This window comes from Nelumbo nucifera, chromosome 6, assembly GCF_055504915.1.
Source record: "Nelumbo nucifera cultivar China Antique chromosome 6, China Antique-T2T, whole genome shotgun sequence".
Classification (NCBI taxonomy): Eukaryota; Viridiplantae; Streptophyta; class Magnoliopsida; order Proteales; family Nelumbonaceae; genus Nelumbo; species Nelumbo nucifera.
This window is the reverse complement of record NC_142654.1, coordinates 59,761,065-59,781,821: the sequence shown is the minus strand read 5'-3', so window position 1 is coordinate 59,781,821 and position 20,757 is coordinate 59,761,065. Positions and strand designations below refer to the sequence as shown.

The 20,757-nt window shown below is 33.5% G+C and overlaps 2 protein-coding genes across 6 annotated transcripts; one reads left to right on the top strand and one right to left on the bottom strand.

The window, feature by feature from the left end:
• Positions 1-239: 239 nt before the first annotated feature.
• On the top strand, positions 240-4,589 carry LOC104604370 (zinc finger BED domain-containing protein RICESLEEPER 2-like). 2 transcript variants are annotated; one of them, XR_016077869.1, is made up of 3 exons: positions 248-442; positions 1,873-2,005; positions 4,203-4,589. XR_016077869.1 is itself a non-coding variant. In XM_010268670.2 (2 exons), exon 2 carries the CDS (start codon positions 2,470-2,472, stop codon positions 3,676-3,678), a length of 1,209 nt encoding a protein of 402 aa, XP_010266972.2. In that variant the 5' UTR covers positions 240-442; positions 1,873-2,469; the 3' UTR covers positions 3,679-4,589. The 2 variants fall into 2 exon arrangements, 1 of the variants encoding a protein (XP_010266972.2); XM_010268670.2 differs by having other exon boundaries at positions 240-442; positions 1,873-4,589.
• Positions 4,590-9,120: 4,531 nt separating this feature from the next.
• LOC104604230 (thiosulfate sulfurtransferase 18-like) lies at positions 9,121-14,299 on the bottom strand. Of its 4 annotated transcripts, XM_088890825.1 has the most exons (7): positions 14,248-14,299; positions 11,365-14,022; positions 10,429-10,699; positions 10,208-10,287; positions 10,037-10,107; positions 9,502-9,555; positions 9,121-9,376 (listed from the first exon to the last, which is right to left on the bottom strand). In XM_088890825.1, exons 3-7 carry the CDS (start codon positions 10,563-10,565, stop codon positions 9,287-9,289), a joined length of 432 nt encoding a protein of 143 aa, XP_088746951.1. In that variant the 5' UTR covers positions 10,566-10,699; positions 11,365-14,022; positions 14,248-14,299; the 3' UTR covers positions 9,121-9,286. The 4 variants fall into 4 exon arrangements, with proteins under 4 accessions (XP_088746951.1, XP_010266802.1, XP_010266801.1 ...); XM_010268500.3 differs by lacking the exon at positions 14,248-14,299 and having other exon boundaries at positions 10,429-10,693; positions 11,365-14,182; XM_010268499.3 differs by lacking the exon at positions 14,248-14,299 and having other exon boundaries at positions 11,365-14,096.
• Between the last annotated feature and the right edge of the window lie 6,458 nt (positions 14,300-20,757).

Below are 20,757 nucleotides of genomic sequence, written 5' to 3'. Positions count from 1 at the left end.
GAGACGTATCATGTATTTAGCTAATTGGCTATATCCAAATTTCCTTATTAAGGCTTAACGTAAAAGACTTAAAGACTAAAACTAGAAGTTTAAAAGTTTCTACTTTCTAAAGTAAAATCTAAAGTTCTAAACAATCATAATTGATTTTGTATTAGTTACGAAAGTAGTGGACTGGAAAAGTGGAAAACAAAACACTAAAACAGGAAAGACTTGAGAGTCTAAACTTCCTTTGACTCTTCGTCTTCTGCCTTCCACAACACTAGAGTCAGCTTGCAAAGTACAGACTATAGAGACTCGACTCCAGACTCCATAGCAGTCTAGTAGAGACCACAGTAGACACTAGACACTAGACACTACACAGGCACAGAACAGAAGACCAGATCAGAGATCACCATTCACCAGTTCGGTTCTTCTTTTTCACCGGCTCTCCGGCGGGTGCCAGGTAACTCCAAAACTAATTTCTTCTTCTTCTTCTTCTTCTTCTTTAAAAGTCCAGAGATGAGAGACCAGAGTCCCAGTCCCAGCCTCCTTCAAGTCTCGACTTCTTCTTCTTCTTCTTCTTCTTCTTCTTCTCTGTTTTTGATAGAACACAATCACAGACTGACTGAGAGTCTGAGAAGACATGAAGACTTGCTCGGTTATGCACTTCCTGAGTTCCTTCAGTCCTTGTCTTCACTTTGCAATGGGCCCTTGACTTTTCCTTGTCTCACTCCAGGCTCTGCATCACAGCATCAGTTTCAGTGCATCTTCGGATCTTCCTCACTCCTCATTATTACACCACAGTGACCACACTATCCAAAATAAACAAACAACCAAGACACAACCTATTGCATAACTTTTCCTTCTCTCCTTCCGGTCAGTACCTATTGCATAGAATAATGGAAGTTCATGGATCAAGCAAGATGTTTTCAAAGACAAATTTGTTCGGTTGTTCCTAACAATCCATGAAATAATAGTTGTTTGGGATAAAATCACTTCTCAACCTTATTATTTATTAATTAGTCGAGCATTGGTCCACCCAATTTTCAAACCACAAAGAAAAATAAAGGAAAGAAGCAGCCTGGTCTATTAGTATTACGTAATTGAGGTTTAAATCAAGCCAAATTAGATTCCAAATTGTATTGTTTGTTGTACTGTTCTTTTCAAGGTTTTCCTTCACTGCTACTGTTTGTTGTATTTATGTTGTACATGTACATTGCCAGCAAATAAATGAGTGGTTGGATACTTGGATTGGAGTTTAATCTTATTCAAATTTGAACATGATTCGTTTAAGTTAAATCAAATAATAATTGTGTAGATTTATATAGATTTGTTAAGTTTTAAATCAAATAATAATTAATGGAATCAAAATTCAGAAACATGAATTTGGATACATAAACAATAAATGGAATTTGAAATTTGAATCCATGTTTTGTTATGTATATGTTGGAAATCCAATTCGGATTTCTCTGAATTAATGAATTATACCCATTTGAATTCAATTTCAATATTCCATGATTCCATCTATTTGCAGCCATGCATGACTGCCTAGTTGGAAATCTAATTTGGATTTCTCTATTTCTTTCATCTACTTTGAGTACATTCTACACCTTTTCACAAGAAAATAAAATAAAAGATATCAAAGAGAGTGAAAAAAACTTCTCATTTTTATTACATTTTTAAATTATTTTTTCTATTTCTTCCACTTTGTGGCTGCAATCTACATAGTTTTCATTTTAAATTGTTGTTTTTATCTTGATAGGGATTGGGAATTGGATTCTCTTTTTGTTTCTTAAGTGAATTATGATTGTAGATGTTCAAGTATTTTATTCCATTTATTTGTTAGTTTTAGCATATATGATATATCTTATCCTTTGTGAATTGTGATTTTAGATGTCACAACAAACTGGAGACCAAATGGATTTGATGAATGTAGTTGCTAAAGGAAAAAGAAAAGCGATGAAGCCAAGATAAGAAGTATGGGATCACTTTTCAAAATTTATCTCAGATAATGGTGAAGTAAAAGGTAAGTGCAACTACTTTGATAGAGAATTTTGTTATGACTAGAGAAATGGGACAGACTCATTAAGGAACCACATGAACATACGTACGAAAAACCCCTATAACTTAGAGGCAAAACAATCACAGATAAATATGAAATCAACCTCAAGGGAGGGGGAGGGTGAAAACACTGAGAAGATGAATTCCCTTAGTTGTTGGAAGTTTGACCAATAGGCCATTAGAAAGGGCTTAGCTGAGATGTTCATTGTTGATGAGATTCCATTCAACTTTGTGGATGGTGAGGGCTTTAAAAAGTTTATGATACTTTCTTGTCCTAGGTTTCGGATTCCATCTAGGTGGACTATTGCTAGAGATTATTACTAATTGTACCTAGATGAGAAATTGGAGTTAAAGAAATTCCTAAAAAAATCATGCCAAAGGATTTGTCTTATTACAGACACATGGTCTTCTTTGCAAAAAATCAACTACATGTGTCTAATGGCCCACTTTATTGATAATGATTGGAAATTGAATAAAAATGTTCTTAACTTTTGTCCAATTTCTAGTCATAGAGGAGAGGCCATTGGTAAGGCGGTGGAAAAATGTTTGATTGAGTGGGAGATTGATAAAGTCTTTACTATTACAGTTGACAATGCAAGTTCCAATAACGTTGCAATTACATACCTGAAAAGGAAAATTTCTAATTGGGAAACTTATATTCTAGATGTGAAATTGCTTCATATGAGGTGCATTGCACACATTATAAATCTAGTTGTAAATGATGGCTTGAAAGAAATGGGTAAATCTATTAGTTGTGCTCGGGAGGCTGTGAGATATGTGAGACAATCTTCGGCTAGGTTGCAAAAATTTAAAGAATTTGTTAAGGTTGAAAAGATTCAAAGTAAGAGTTTGTTGTATTTAAATGTTAGTACTAGATGGAATTCAACATACCTAATGTTAGATGCAGCTCAAAAGTTTGAAAGAGTCTTTGAGAGGTTTGAGGATCATGATTCTCAGTTTAGAAGTGAATTTGAGATGGAGGATGGGATTCCTACTTGTTTTGATTGGGAGAATGTTAGGAGGCTAGTGCTATTTTTACAATATTTTTATAACCTCATAGTACGGGTTTCAGGCTCCTTGTATGTCACATCAAACAACTTTGTCCATGAAATTAATGTAGTTAAGTGCCTTTTGCAAAAATGGGTAAACAGTGATGACAAAAATTTAAGGGAGATGGCAAAGAGGATGAAAGGAAAGTACGATAAGTATTGGGGAAACATTGAAAAGATGAATAAATTGATCTATATTACAATTGTGTTAGACCCTCGGCACAAATTAGAGTATGTGGAGTTTGTACTTAATGAAACTTATCAATGTGCCAAGGGTCATGAATTTGCAAAAAGAGTCAGGGAAGCCTTGTATGAGTTGTATAATGAATATAAGAGTATGTTTGCACCTCAAAGTGGAAGTGGACAAACTATTGAAAATGTCAAATGTTCAATTTTAAGTGAAATAGAGAGTGAGCAACCCCAACAATCACAAGCAAAAAAGATATTGACGATGTCTCAATTTAAGAAGTACAAGTCAGTAAGTAGAGGGGGAGATGCTAAATCAGAGTTGGATAAATATTTGAATGAAGATACTAAACATGGACAAGGTAATGATGACTTTGATATTTTTAAGATGGTGGAAAGTTAACAGTCCCAAATTCCCTATACTTTCACAGATGGCTCGTGGTGTATTAACAGTTCCCATTTCTAAAGTTGCTTTTGAGTTCACTTTTAGCACTAGAGGATGAGTGCTTGATGCATCTAGGAGCTCTTTGACACTTAAGATAGCAGAAGCACTTATATGTACTCGAAATTGGATTTGATCATCGATACATGCAATTAATGTTGAAGAAGATTTAGAAGAGATTAACAAATTTGAAAATGGTAATACTCTTTTTTTTATTTAAGTTTCATATGTCATTTCTAATGATAAATTGATATTTGTTTAGTCTTCATAAATGATTAATTGATACATTTTTTTCTTCCCTTCTGGATTTACCAAAGAGTGCATCAGAGCAAAGAATAGTGGTTGATATTTGATTATTAAATTCATTCCTATGCTTATTCTTGGCATCTTAGGTAAGTTTTTAATATCCATGCTTATATTGTATGTTGGACTATTTTGTATTTACTCACCTTAATTTTCTAACAAGTGGCTTTTCTTTCAAATAGATATAGCAGGTGGGAGGCAAAGTCTTTGTGGAAAATTGGAAATACTATAGTGGACCTAGTGGTTGAAGTTTTGGAAACCTACTATGTTGTTATTTTAAGCTCTCTTAACTTTTTTTTGTTGAACACTTGAACTTACCACAAATACTTCTTTTTTCATGTTACCAAAACATTAGAATGCTAGATGTAGTGAAATTAGTTTATATAGTCTTTATTCCTCTCCTTACTTCTTAATGAAGTATAGTATGCAAAGTGTGTGGCACATGGAGATGAAAAACACTATCCCACATATGGTACATATATGTTGCAATCAATGAAAGTATCAGAAATTGAGAAACATAGTGAATAATGGCCAACAAGTATGAAGGTATGAAAGTATGTTTCTTCTGTTGGGAAGTTGTCAATGAAGTCATTAATACCTTGGATGGACTCCAAAGGAAGTGGAAAAATTGTATCTCTCACCCCATGATGCATTACAATTCACAAGGCAAAATTTTTTATGGCAATGCATATGGGGATTGGGGTGCCGTTCTATGCATCTGCATTCACAATGAGTGAATGCATTCTTCTCGTGTTACTTTTAACAGTTTCAAGAAAAAAAAAAGCTTGTTGGATTGGACCCTCTTCATTTTGGATTGCCAAACAAAAGAAGCTTGTCAATTTCCATTTTCTATGATCTTTCTTTTTACAACATTCATAGTGCATCTGCATCTTAAAAAACCTACTATAGTCTATAGAAGTTAAATTAGATGCTTTTCCTCTTGCCATTAGAGAATACAGACTCTAGAGTCCAGAGTGGAGTTGATTGGTCCCCACTCCCCAATGGTCTACTTCCTTTCTCAGTTGCTCCCACTTTTTATGTTAATTCTTTTCCCATTCTCTTCTCTTGTATATGTCACCGTGCAACAATTGCTTGTGTTTCAAGCTTAATCGACGTTCTCTAGTCTTTAAAATATATATATATATATATATATATATATATATATATATAGAAAGAGAGAGAGAGAGAGAGAGAGAGAGAGAGAGAGAAAGAGAGAGAAATCACAGTAGATCCATCTCTATCCAGTATGACAGTATCTATCTTCTCTCACTTTTTTTGAGATTGGTGGGGCACCCTAGTAATTTGAAATGGTTCTTCTGTTACTATTTAACATTGGTCACTTGATCAGGGACTTAGGGATAGGGTCCAGGTTGACAAGTGTGTAATTTGGATTGCTTAAAAGAGCAGATGAATAATTTTTCGTAGGACTATAGGAGGATGGATTCCATTTTAAGCATAAAAAATGGTTAATACTTGATAAAAATAAAGATTCCAAACCCAGATCTTTTCAGAAACTATATTTTAATCATTTTTGTTTGATTTCTAGGACACATTTAATTGCCCATATACTATATTTATCGAAAGGTGTTTATTAAATAACAAAACAAAATATTTCAATTTTAACTGAAATAACAAAAAAAAAAAATCGGTTCAGTTTATTCGGTTTTCAAGCATTTCGATTTCGATTCGGTTTGTTCTATAACTAAATCGGTTTTTGAAATTTTGGTTTTTTCAGTTTGGTTTTGAACCGAAAAACCGAATACTCACCCCTACCATGAGTTATAGAGGTTGAAGTTGCTTCACGTCGGTTCAATTCCATTGTAGAAAAAGCTCCACCCCCGGTAACTTAATCATTTCCACAAACAAGTGCCAAATCATTGTAGTTATCAATTTTTTTTTCCTACAATACTATCTTGCCTCCAAATGAGACTATGAAAAAAGAAGTCAGTTCATCACATTATACAATAATAACAAAAGAAACATAATCCAAGCATTAGTTAAAATCACATACCTTAACATAAGAATTCCAAACTTTAGGTTCAACATCTATTGTACGTGTTTGATCATTCCAACTAAAGCCACTTTGATTAAGAATAACTTTTAATGTGGCAATTTCTTTTTTTATAGTCTTCAGCGATTCTTAATATGATCAACACTACAATCAACCCCAAATTTAGAACCAATTGCTCTACTTTCAACTTTATAAGCAGGGCCCTTGAAACTCTTATCAAATTTGTTCCCAAGATGTACTTGTTGGACAAGTGCCTCAATTAGACAATCGTCCATTTCTAGGGTCCAAATCATGTTAGGCTTCTGACTTCTTGATTCCCGTCTTTCCATATCTAAGACATAATAAACATATAATAAACATAATACAATAGACAAAACAATGATTTTCTAACAAAGATAATGTGATAGTTGTCATTGTTTACATAATATCATTTTTAAATCACGAAAATGAAATTAACTCCTACTTCGAGAGTGTTGTAATTGGTAATCCTCCACATTTTTATTTGTATTTTTCTCTCAAGCGAGTTTCTTGTCTCATTGTCTCATTCATACTTAAACGATGTGAAGGTCTTCTTAATTGTCTCTTATCATCCTCTTCCTCGGGTTCAACACCATCTTCATTAACTTCTTCTAATCCTCTATTTCCTGCTTCTTGATCATATTGCCTCATAATAAAGTCATATGGATTCACACCCATCATGTAGTTGTGTAAGATACAACAAGCATGTGCAATCTTAACTTGTGTTTCAAATGAATAATGTTGCATAAGCACAAGGATAGGAAACTGCTACTTTAACACTCTCAAATATTCATCCAATCACATTTTTTAATGAAGAATGATGAAGATTAAATAGCTCCTTAGCAGTTTCAAGTTGGCATGAACCCCATTCTTTTAAATGATATCAGTTGTTTCTATATGGCGCAATGAAACCAGCTTTCAATGTGAACCCTACATCCACAAGGTAAAATTTACCTATTGATAAACTCTTTTAACAACATTGCCTATAACAAAAATGGTAAAAACTAATTGATTTGGGTTACTACCTTCAGGCACCTCAAGTTTGTATTCTCTAGTGAGAGCAGACCTCAACATACAAGAATTTGATGCTACACTTTCCCATTTAGGCAAGGCATAAGTAGATTTTAAACCAAATGAACATGTTGCTAGTGTGTATTCCATCAATTGCTCCTACACAATCAAGTTATTCATTGAAAAGTTCTACATGAACCTTTGTTTTTATACTACCTAATATACTAACCAAAACAATAAGGTGTAGCATTGCATGATTGGGTGTTTTTTTGAAAAATATTTTTTAAACCACATCTTGGAAATAAGGAAAAATGCAGTTTTGGAGTTATCTCATTTGTATACCATTGCTAGCAATGGTTTATTGGTGTGTGTGGCATTGAAAAATGCCTAGATGGTAGCAATGATCACAAACAAAAAAAAATGTCGTTTTCTATATCAATGCAACATCATTTTCTCAAGAAAATGGCAACTTGAAAAATGGCGTCGGTTTAAAACATTATCTTGGTGATCGTTGTTGGAAATGGATTTGTCTCTACTTTTCGCTAGTTTTTTTAATATGATTAAAGGTATGCATTTATTTAAGTCCACAATTTTGTGACACCTTGGATTACTGCATTTCATCCCAAGATAAAAGGTCACTATTTCAAAACACCTTGTGACACCTTGGATTATGTGCATTTGCACGTGGCAGTAATTCTAAAACAAAACTATTCATAATTCATAGGCAGTTTCTAAACGGTTATAACTTGTAAGTGGGTAGTTTCTGAACAGTTATGAGTGGGCAATTTCCAAAGTGAGAGTAAAGGACATATATGCTCTTTTTATACCCACTGTGTGCTTAAACAAAAAAAAGGGTAGAAAACGTCTAATGAAAATTCCAGAAAAAAGGGGGAATTCACTCTTTTATAGATAGTATAGATATATAAAATATAATAAAATGTAATTAGACATAGACTGATTTATGTTTGGGCTTGTCTGGCCCAGCACCTGGGGATTGAAAACAGAAAATGCCAATGGTGATGGATTCGTTAATCCTGTCTCATCCTTCAAGAATTAAGATTGTGTTTGGTATCATTGCTTTATATCTGAAAATGTTTTGGATTTATCAATATAAATTATACAATTGTTATTTGAGACTAATTATTTATGGTTAAAATAGGCGGACCTTAAAAATGCATGTGTTAAAGGTTGTTTCTAAAAGAATCAAATTATGTTTCCATCAATGTTATCCTTAGAGCGAGAGAGGCAAAAAAAAACAAAGACTATAAGGTTCCCTCTATATGCGGGGCTCAATTGTTTGATCACATCAACCAATAGCCATTGCCATCTTTGTGTACGCAAATGCACATCCAGGCTCCAACACTCTTTTTCTCTTGATGCTTTCTCTTTCTTTTTATCAGTGACCATAGAAGCAGCAGCTTTATCCTTACCAAATTTAAAAAAAGAAGAAGAAGAAAAAGACGAGAAAGAATCAGCTGTATAAGAAGCTAATTCCTTCTTTTGTAAATTTTCACATCTAAGCTAAAGCTCAAGGCCACCATCTAACTGAGCAATTTTAACTATTAAGAACTGGTGGGCCAATGTTAAAGAATGTCCATATACTTTAGGTCTAAAGAATTCTATCATATCAAGGAAGGCCTGTTCAGTTAGAAAATCAGATGGGGTTTTAGAAAGGCATGGTTCTAGGAATTCATAAGTGGTATCTTGTAAATAGTATATTGTAACCAATGGGGCATTTTTTTTGGGATTTTGAGAGGGGGGAAAGTTGGTCAATGAGATTTTGGTTCCCATTGACCAAGAATCTCATCTTCTTTTTTCATATTTATGTGGGTAAATAGCTTTCTCACTTTGGGGGGAAAGTTGTCAATACTTGATCGAGAAAAAACTACCCCTTCTAATAATGTATTCTTATGGCTAAAATGATCATTGCCTTATTTACCAGGAAAATAAAAGAACATGATAAATACACTTACACGGATAAGTGTTTCCCAGGAAATACTTACCCAGATAATTGCATTTAACAGGGTAAGTAACTTACTACTAAAGGGACCTAAGAAAAATTGAGAAATGGCAGCTGCATTTTGCTAAATAACTTTTCTCTTGTTGAATTTATCGCTATACAAATGAGTTTGCACCAACAGTAGATTAGTACATAAAACAACAAGACTTCTAAGTTGTGACTACCCGCCTGAACAAAATGAAAGTAGCAACTTATTGATACCATCGTCACAGCTCTTCTTTGGGTTTTTTCACAGCAAACCCCTTCTCAACCCATGCAGTATAACCCCCTCCCATGTTGCTGACATGCTTGAAATCCTGTATTGGACAGAGCACATGATTTCTTCTATCTCTATAATATTGTAAATAAATGCACCCATTGGTATGGAAAAACAAAATAAACTTGTTCACAAGAACAACAAGAAAAGAAATAATCAACTTACAGCTTTGATAAGTTCAGTTGACGCATGAAGTGACCGCACCCCACTTAGACATCCCTTCACAGATTCAACCGGATGATGCCATTAATAAACTATATAATAAACTATGGGTCTGTTTGATTCACAGTCCCTTGAAGTTGGATCGCAATGGCCTATTTTTATAGTGTGTTTGGTTCAGAAATAGAAATCAGAATTGGAATAAGCTGAAATGAGAGGGAAGGGGAGTGAATGACCATTACCTCAATTGGGAAATGTCATTCCAGCAGAAATGAGAATGGAATTCCCATTTCGTCTAACAATTTTTTACATTCCTCTTTGCTTTATAAAACAAATTCGCGGTTTAAACTTTCTTGTTTCAATGTATCTTTTCTAATTCCAAACTGGAAAATTTGCTAAATTTCAGTATCACTGGACCCCGATGCTTATTAGACACTTGATTATTATGAGACAGAGTCTGGAATTGATTCCACTGGATTATTATGAGACAGAGTTTGGAATTGATCCCAGATATAAACCAATAAAAGAGAAAGGGGATTACCACAACGAGATGATCATCCTTACTGCAAGCTGCCAAAACCTGCTCCACAAAATGAGGATTTTTTACTCTGCCTGCATTTGGATCAGCAAAATAAAATGAAATTCATTTTCAGACAAGATCAAAGAAAAACAGGAAAAAAAGAATTAACCATGAAAAACAAAACAAAGGTACCTTCAGCGGTGAATAACATATAAGGAATGTTCAAAGGATTCTCCACATCCACATGACCATTGTTGAACTCTTCCGTTGTCCTGTTAATACGAACAACGAAACCCTCAGCATTGAAAAAGAGAGGGAGAAAGACCAGAAAAGAAAAAAAGAAAATCTGTAGAAATATCGAACAGCTTCGTCAAGGAAGACGAGAAGAGAAAAGGGCGTTCCCAGCAACCAACCTGACGTCTAGATAGCGGTGGTGGCGAGAACGGAGGAGATCCTTAGCCGCGTGGACATCGATGGTTACAACCTCGGCGAAGCTGCTGCAAACCAAGAAGAGAATCCCAAAGAAGAGTATGATCCAAGAAATACCCATTTCGTATTATGGAATTGAACGGTTAATTGCTAGAAATTAACCAGTGTCGTGGTATTTATGTAGGCGGGAGCGAGCGAGCGAGGGAGAGATTTTCCTAATTTCCTGTGTTCAGCCGCCTTCAGCTTCTCCTGTTTCTTACAAAACAAAAGATAAAACGGTGGGCTAAATGCCTAAAATGCAGGTGCCAAATTTGGGAATGTTTAAAAATTCGTATATATTCCAATAATCATTTATTTTGAGTCGAGACCACATCAATAATCATTTATTGGTATTTGAAAAATAAATCCGAATAATTACTTACTTCTCGAAGTTTATTTGAGAAATCCATTCAGAAAGTAAGAGTTTATTTCATTTTTCGCCTATCTTAATTCACCACATCATTTTGAAAATATCTAATATTCTCTCTATTTGAAATAAGTATTTTTTCACCGCTTTAGAATAAACACTTATTTTTTAAATAAGTACTCCCAAACTTGCGTAAATCAAATAGTAATCTGATGTGAAAGCAATCTTATGATTGTACCATATGGAGAAAGCAGTGGCACCTCGTGCTGTTGGTATTTGAACTTTTTCTGTTGGACGAATTTTTAAAAGATAATTTTTTTAAATTATGTTTAGTTAATTGATTAACTATACTTTTGTTATTTGAAATTTGACTGACGCAATCCCTATTGTTTTTACAATTGTCTAAGTATGATCGGTATCGTTAAACATGAACAAAAAGTTTAAAATGTCCGTTTTACCCTTTAACTCAAAGGGCAGAGTTACTTTTTTATTCCTTATGTGCGGGTTTACTTACCATGGCTGAGTGGCCGCCAATGACCACCGATCTCTGCTCGCTGCAGCTGCCGGTGATGCATGCCCGTTCGATTGAGAATATGAATAGGAGAATGATGTCCAAACCAGCAAACGGAACTTCGGCTCGACCAGGTGTAGTAAAACCAAAATTTGTAAGAACCAAAGATGCCACCGCTGCTAAGAGTTGCAGCGGCGGTTCGTTGATGCAAAGAGGCAGGGGACGAGAGAGAGAGAACAAGGAAAATTACACGGAGGGAGGCAAATAAAACCTTACATTAGAAGGACTTCAAGGAGTAGCGTTGGGTAGAGGGGGTTTGTTCTGGTTCCTCGAAGCCATTCGAAACCCAGAGATCCGTCTCTTTTTCTGCTCTCCGTCTCCCTAACTCTTGCTCTCTCACTCGTCTCATAATGGGCTCATGAAGTGCGTCTTCACCGTTATTCCCGCTGCTGCCTTCAAGAAAATGTCCTCTCAGCTCGAAAATTCCATTGACGATGTATCTTGGCTCCTCCACATCTCTGCTTCCGCAGATGACCGTGACGACGAGTATCTCGGCCTTCTTTCGATCGCTGCTAACGATCCCATCCTCTACTTATTTGGGAACAGATCGTTACCCTCTATACGGGATCTCTTGATGATAGATCTGATGCGGCCACCTCTCTCGTATCGCTCGTCCGCGACAACGATAGATATAAGCTCATAATCGATGAAGGTGGAGTGGTGCCCCTTCTGAAATTGGCTAAAGAAGGCAAATCGGAAGGTCAAGAGAATGCTGCCTAGCAATTGGTCTTCTTGGTCTTGACCCGCTTCGGGTTCTGCGTTCCCTTTGGCTTCTTCCTTCTACTCAATTGACAATAATATCCTCTACGAAGCCCTGCGAAAACCCTAGAAATGGATGGTGATGACAATCACAGGAAGACTGTCTTCGTTATTGTCAGTTCTACGGCGAACCGTGGCTCTTTGGCCCTTAAGACTCTGGTTAGTGAGGTTCAAAAACCCTAGATGGCGATGGTGGCTTCGTTGGGCGAAGGAGGTGAAAAGAGAGAAAGAGAGAGAGAGAGAGGGGAGAGTTTGTTAGCTCGGGAGCTCAATGGAGGATTGATCTTGATAAGAATGTTGATTTGTGAACCGATTTTGTGTTGACGGAGATGGTCGGAGGAAGATAAAGGGAAGAGAGAGGTCGGAGGAGGGAAGGGGGTGTTAGGTCGAGAGGAAGAGGATGAGGGTAATATTGGATTTTAAAAAAATTTAAATGTGACGTGGTATCACGTGTGTACAGGTTTTGACTAAATACTAACGGGTAGATTGTCAGAACAGAAATAAGAAATAATAGGATAGTATTAGTCAATTTTTAAACAGTTAACTAAATTATAAGAGTAGTTTAAAAAAATTTACCTTTTTTTAAATTATCTTTATAGTTTAGCTAATAAACTAGTTTTAACTTTACTGTTTATATATTATTTTTAAATATTTTGAATTTTTTGACAATTATCTTAGAATACCCTTCTTTCCGTCACATTAATGTCACATAATTAATATATATTTTTTTAAAATTCTTAAAATACCCTCTTATCTAAATCCACTCCATCTCTATATCTGTCTTCCTCCCCGCCACCGGAATCCACCTTATTCTCGAAGAAACAGAACCGTAACTCAGGTGGTCCTGCCTAAAACCTTCCGATGAAAAGGGGACTAAATCTGGGCACAAATGCGTACATGGCACAAAAACATGCCGTAATCTCGGAAAAAACGATGGGTAGTGAAATCAGATCCTGGTTGAGTCAGAAAATACATGTCAGTGCCGTTGCCGCGCGGGTGGCCATGGTTGAGTCGGAACATACTATATTGACACGTAAAGTGGACATAGTGGCTTTCCTGGCGAGAATATGTTGGTAACGAACACGGCAGAAAAGCAATGAAGCAATGAAGCAATGAAGAGGGAAAAGGTCGAAAGGGTATTAGACTTTTATAGCCAGGATTTTGATCACAGGGTCAGGAAGAAAAACACTGTTCGGGGGCATGGAGTGGGTACTTGGGTAACCCCATGAAACAACCTCGCACTCAGAAGCTTTTATAGAGAGGGAGGGATGTGATTTTCGGACGATATGAAAGAGTGAAGAAAGGTTATTTTTGTTAATCACCTTTTCTTTTCATTCTTGTTGTGGGTTTTATTTTGAATTCGCCGCGGAAGCCAAGAGCTGTTCCGACCTGATCAACGCAAAGATCACTTGGGCATTACCTTGATCACAACCTTTGATGGTCCATTTCAGCCAACACAACCGAAAACAGATCTGAAGCCGCTCCATCTCTTCGCGAGAAAGTCGAATATACCGTTGGGGGGAGATGATGCCTTCAACACGTTTTTCGGCGAGATAGGCCGGCGAAGCACATTCCCCTGCTGTGTTCTTGAATCTTGAATCCACTGTCATCTACTCTTAGTTGATTATGGCAAGAAATCCAAGCTCAGCTTCTCGGTGTACCCATCCCCTCAGGTTTCGACCTCTGTTGTCGAACCCTGCTACTACACCCATCATGGAATTCGAGACGAGGAAGAACAGGTCACTCCTGGCCTTTGCAAATGAGGAAGAACCGGTCGTCAAAAGGTGTTCGAGTTTGATGACCTCGCCCACGCATCCGACCTCTACAGTTCCGGCGGTTCTCCTACGGCACCGGGGAACATAATTATAGGGAGAGGGAAGAGGGGAAGTTCAAGAGAAACACTATAGTCTGCAATAATTGGAAAAATAAATAATAAAACAAAAAACACCATTACTGTTTCTCATCACTTGTCACTCTATATAAATCAGACCAGTCTTCTCTGTTTCCAAATAAGCACAAGAGAGAGAAAATATAGAGTAATAAAATGGAGGGAAGAAGCTGTTCTACCGTCCACCAGCGATGGTTGCACCTCTGATACACACTCCCTTCCTTTTTCGATCTATAATCTCTCTCTCCTCCCTTTTTTCTCTTTTATTTTAAAAATTTGAAGAACTGTAATGGATAAAGTAGTCTTTTCATCTATCTTTAGCGGACGTTAACTAAAAAAGGTTTTTGACAATTATTAAAAGAACTTAAAGGATGTTTCGAATGGTAGACGTTTTTCAAAAAAAAACGATGCCACATGGGATTCATATATGCACTTCAATAAACACCTATATAATTCATTATTTAGTTCAATCAATTATTAAAAAATCGGATATGCCTAAAAAATTAGGACCAATCGATGAATCATTTCTTTTAATGATTGACTGATGTATATTCTACGTGGTATTTACCTGTTAGTATATAAAAATACCTTATCATAATATTGTTCACTAATATATGACAAACATTTTTTTATAAATACTGGTCATAAAAACATGAACATTTTTTCTTGAAAATCAATTTCCATAAGCGCCACACTTTCAAACACCATATAAAATCTTAAAGGTAATTTAAAAAATTTGTCCTTTTCTATTTTTGATATGAATTCCAATGCTCTTTATCGCTTGCCGCAGCATGCACTCGTGCAGCAGCGGTATTATGTCCAACCGATTGGCGGTACTGCGGTAGGCGGTAGCCAGGACTCGGGAAAAAACATTGGTGGAATTGTCCTGTGGTCTGGACGGTCCATTTAGAACTCAAGAAAGAGCCAGAGTCCAGAGAGGTCGCGCTGTAGGAATTTGTCCGAACGCGTTGGAAGTAGAAACCAGAACCTGGCAAGTGGTTGACTGGTTGTTCAAATCCTATTAAAGGTGCATAGCTTTGATCCAACACCGGGCCCCACTGGCCCACCGGTTATTTCCACGTGAAGATGAGCTAGCCCACCGGATAGCTTTCATACATACACCCAAGAAGAAGTGGTGGTGAGCTGGGCATACTGAGGTATCAACGGGAGTCCGAATCTGTTTCAGGGAGAGCGCTTTATTTAATAATTTTATTTTTATTCAATGTTGATTAATAAAAAATAATTATTGTTAATTAAATATAAACAAACATTTTTAATAAGTTTAATCTTATTAATAATTTTTATTATTTTTAAATGAAATTTTGATTAGCTTTAAACAAATAAAAATAACTATAAAAGTTAATATTTTTATTAATTCTATTAATAATTAACAATTATATAGGAATGACAATAGGGTGGATTCAGGGCAAGGCATCTCATCCCTTTCCCTGCGCTATAATCAACACACTCTACTTCATCCCTGCCTTGTCCCCAGTGTCATGCGGGTTTAGGGCAAGGTAACCACTCTTCAATGTAGGGTGTGTTTAGAGAAAAGACATCCCACTCCTCATCAAGGATGGAGAATCCTCGAATTTCCATGCCCTGTCCCCAGTACTGGGCATGTTCAAGTAGAGGTGTAAATTGGGTCGTGTTGGGTCGGCACGACACGACCCGCATGTGGCCCGCGCAAAGTGCGAGTCGTGCCGTGCTGGCTCACGAGGTGTCTCGGGCCGTGCCTCCCTTCTCTAGGATAATTTGGGGGTCGGTTTGGCATGACCCATGGCCCGAACCCGCACGGGCTCGTGCCGTGCCGTGGATCGGGCTGGTCCATGGGCCGGGCCTTGGGCCAGGCCATGCCGCACACCAAGCCAAGCTCAAGGTAAGGCACCCACTCCCCGTCCAAGGTTTTTTAAATTGGACCGGATAGGGAACCGCTTTGGGGTCGAACGGTTTGACTGGTCGGTTTGAACGGATGACCTCCTCTGATAAAAAAAATTAGAAAAACAAAAAAGGCCAAAAACTATTGTCAAGGTTGACGGTTCGACCGCCCAGGTCAGTAGTTTGCTAACCAAATAAACGGTTTTTGGACAAAAAGTGGTTTTGAGGTGAAACGGTGTCCTATTCCCAATTTTTCTGGTCTAACCATCTGGTTTGATCCAATTTTAAAAACACTATCCCCGTCAACCCAATATTCAATTTAATGATAGAAATGATCAAAATGATATATTGAGTATCAACCACATGGTAAATTTCTAAGAGTACACTAAATTGTCTTTAATATTCAAAAAAGTAATTTTATGAAAATTTATTGTACTTGTGTAATTTTGAAAATTTATTCAAATTTATTTAAATTTTTATTAAATAATTTATTTTCTTTTTAAATGGTTTATTTACAGAATTATACTAATTTATCTTATAATTTCTAATATAAACTAACCAATAATTTTCTTTTTCCAATATTATACTAATTTATCTTAATAATTTGTGTGATTATTTGTTCAAATTATAGTTTTCCATTTCCCATAGTCATTTATCTTTAATAATTTTCAATCATTTTCAATGAAAATTGCATAATTTTTCAATGGTTTTCCATAATCTATCAAATGTAATAAATTTTCTTAAAATTTCCAAAATATTTTAATAATTTTTTTATAATTATTTAATGCATTTTAAATAAACTTTCAAATACTTTATATCTTTTATTTTCAAAAATGTTATTTTATGAAAATTTTATTGCATTTGTGTAACTATAGGGATTTATTGAAAATTTTTTAACTATTATTAAATATATATTTTTATTTGGTAGTTTACTAACAAAATTACACTAGTTTATCATTTATTTTTCAATATAAATTAATTAATAATTTCATTTTCTAATATTATAATATTTTGTTCCCCCATTTGTATTTGGTTATTAATTATAATAATAACAATAACTAAAATTTTATACTTTTTGATAATTGTTAAATATAATTCTCAGTTTTATAGAAATTAGTTAAAGAGTTTTCAATTTCTATAAACTTTTGTTAATGAGTTAATTAATAACAATATTTATTAAATTTTGGTAATTTACTAACCATACTAATAAGAATATTTAATTTTTGGTAATTTACTAACCGTACTAATAAGAATATTTAATTTTTGGTAATTTACTAACCATATTTATTAACTTTTGGTAATAACACTATTTAATACTCATTGAATATGGATGGGATTAAATATTAACCATATTTAACTATTTATTAATTAATATGAATATTTTAAATGAGGGAGAGTGGATATAGATTAGGGGGGATGCAGTTTAGGAATTGATTAGGGAGTGGGGCAACATGATACTTTCCTATTGGTTTAAATTAGATACCTTAGGAGAGAGATCGTAGGAATATTTTTAGGTAGTTGGGTGACATGGCTTAATGGGAGTGGTGGGAAAGGGAGAGGAGAGAAAGTTAAAGAGAATGCAAGGTGGGGATAATGAAGCAAGGAGAGGCATGGTGACGGGAACCCGTGCGATAGGGCTTTGTTAAGAGAAAGTTAAAGAATAGAAATACATAAGAGTATATAAATCTTTTATATTTTAACTTTTTAATAAACAATCTGATCAAACTCAACCCGAGTTGGTCGGTTTTCTAGTATTTTAGATCGGCTTTGGTTTAATAAATATATATTAATATTTTATATTTTAAATTTAATTTTTTAATACGGGAAAGTAGAAAATTTCCCATATTTCTTAGTCTAAAATATTTTATATCATAGATTTAATTTTTGTAATTTATTTTTTAATAATATCATTGTAATTTAAAGTTATTTTTTAAGTTTAAATCTTTTGAACAAACAAACTAAACCAAAAATAGACTCAAATTGATACAACCCGAGTTGGTGGGTTTTCACTAATGGTCAATCGGTTTCGAGTGACAAACTGTAGAATTGACCAGATCAATTTGCTTGGTGAAACAACCTACAACTGAATTTGAACCAATCATTGAACACTCCTAATTTCAACTAAATTTATAATCTAATTTCTAATAAATAACAATAGTTTAATCTCCAATAATTATTGAAAATTTATAGCAAACTTACACAATCATTGAAAATAATTTTATAATGAAAATATAATAGATATGTAATAAAAAAACAATAATTATAAAAATATAATAAATACTAAAAATATACTAAATTAGTTAATAAATAGTGTAATCTCAAATAATAGTTTAATCTCTAATAAGTATTGATCCATAAATTATAAAAAAATATATATAATTACTAAAATTAAATTTATAAAAAAATACGATAAATTAAATTTCAAAAGTTAAATAATAGTTGTTTAATCTACAATAATTATTGATAAATTTCTATTAAATAAAAAAATAAAAATAGATTTATAAATAATTATTGAAAGCACATTTATAAAAAGACAATACATAATTACTGAAAATAAAATAAATATTAATTATAGTATATATAAATATATAATGAATATACACTATTATTGTAAAATTATTACTAATAAATATAATTTCGTTGATTGTTATTTTCTATAATTTTTAATTGATATAAGTGAAATTATTTATTTGCAATATTATTTAGTTATTGAAACAATATTGTTATTTAAATTCTTAAGATATTAATTATTTATTGAATTTAATAATCCATAAAATTATAATTGTACTATTATTACATAATTCGTTATTAATTTTGTAAAATATTAAATTATTATTAATATGAATGTTATGAATTCTATTATAATTATTTTTCTACTTTGAAGATTTTTTTTTGAATTTATTACATAATTTTATTATTTTGACTATTGAAAATTTTGTCATGTTAAATATTTTGTTATTTAAATATTTAAAATTTTTCATTATTTGAATTTTATTTATTTTAATGTTATTACATAATATTAAATATTTTGTTATATTATTTAGCTATTTTTAATGTTTGTTATTTAAGATTTTTAGTTATTGAAATATTTAAATAATTTGTTATTTTTAATTTTTAATTTTATTATTTGAATAACATTTAAATTGAATAGTTCATAAAATTATAATTTATATTGTTACTAAATAATTTCATGATGGATTTTGTAAAAATATTGAATTATTAATAATATGAATATTATCAAATCTATTAATTTATTGTGTTTTAAATAAAATTTTAAATTTAGTATATAATTTTGTTATAACATTTAAATAGTTTTGAATTTTTTAAATTGAAACTTTCTTTAGATAAATATAGATAAAAAGTGGGGTAGAGGATAAATAGGAATTAAAGATAATTTAGTAGAGAATCTCTAGGAAGGGGGTTTGAAGAAAGGAGAGGTATGGTGACGTGGACATACCAATTTTAATATATATATATATATAGATTGAAATTTTTTCATTATTTGAATTTTATTTATTTTAATGTTATTATGTAATATTAAACATTTTGTTATATTATTTATCTATTTTTTATGTTTTTTATTTAAGATTTTTAGTTATTGAAATAATTAAATAATGTTTTATTTTTTAATGTTAAATTTTTATTATTTAAATTGAATAATTCATAAAATTATAATTTATATTGTTACTACATAATTTCATAATGGATTTTGTAAAAATATTGAAGTATTAATAATATGAATACTATTAAATCTATTATTTTTTTTTGTGTTTTGAATAAATATTTTAAATTTAGTATATAATTTCGTTATAACATTTAAATAGTTCTGAATTTTTTTAATTGAAACTTTCTTTAGATAGATATAGATAAAATGTGGGGTAGAGGATAAATAATAACTAGAGATAGTTTAGGAGAGAATCTCTCTACTAAATTAGAGATAATTTAAGAGATAGATAGGAGTTAGAGATAATTTAGGAGATAAATAGGAATTAGAGACAATTTAGGAGGAAGTGGGGGAAAGTGGTGCTATTTGGCTAAACATTAGAAAAACAAATTCCTCTTTCTTTTTGGTTGTTAGAAATAGATAAGCAATATGCTGATTTACTTATTGGTTTAATGGGTAATTATGTGGAACTAAAGAAATAAAAAATTCAAAAAAAAATAGAAAATTATGAAGGGGGTTTGAAGCAAGGAGAGGTATGGTGATGTGATGTATATATATATATATATATATTCATGGGGAGATGTTCTCAATACAAGATGGGGTGTGGCTGTGAGGTCAGTGTGAAGCACACTTTATGAGGAGCTCCCATACAACAGAGGTAACCCATCACCCAACTCAGGTGTGGGAGGGTTTGGTCCCAAGTCTCCACGAGACCTTACCAACTAGTTGATTGGCACCTTGTACATTTAATGGAACTCATTCAGTCTTGTGTTCATATGTTCTCACAGTCACTTGCAATTGTGTATTGGGCAAGGTTCAAAGTATCAATACGTATTGGCCCATATCGGCTGATATGTATTGTTTCGGGACCCCTCTGATATGCCCCTATAGTGGGTGTATCGAGGGTTTGACCGGTTCATGGGGTGGAGGGGCCCAAACCGCCCCCCCCCCCCTGAATCAGTTTTAGAAAAAAAAAGTAAAAAAAAAAAAACAGTACCGATTCACCCGATACACCCCTACCGGCATATCGAATGTATCGATATTTTAAACCTTGGTATTAGGAATATCACCATACTTATATACTTTTATTCATAGGGAGATATTCCTAACTCACAGCTACAAGTGGATGTGAGAATGATGTAAGCAC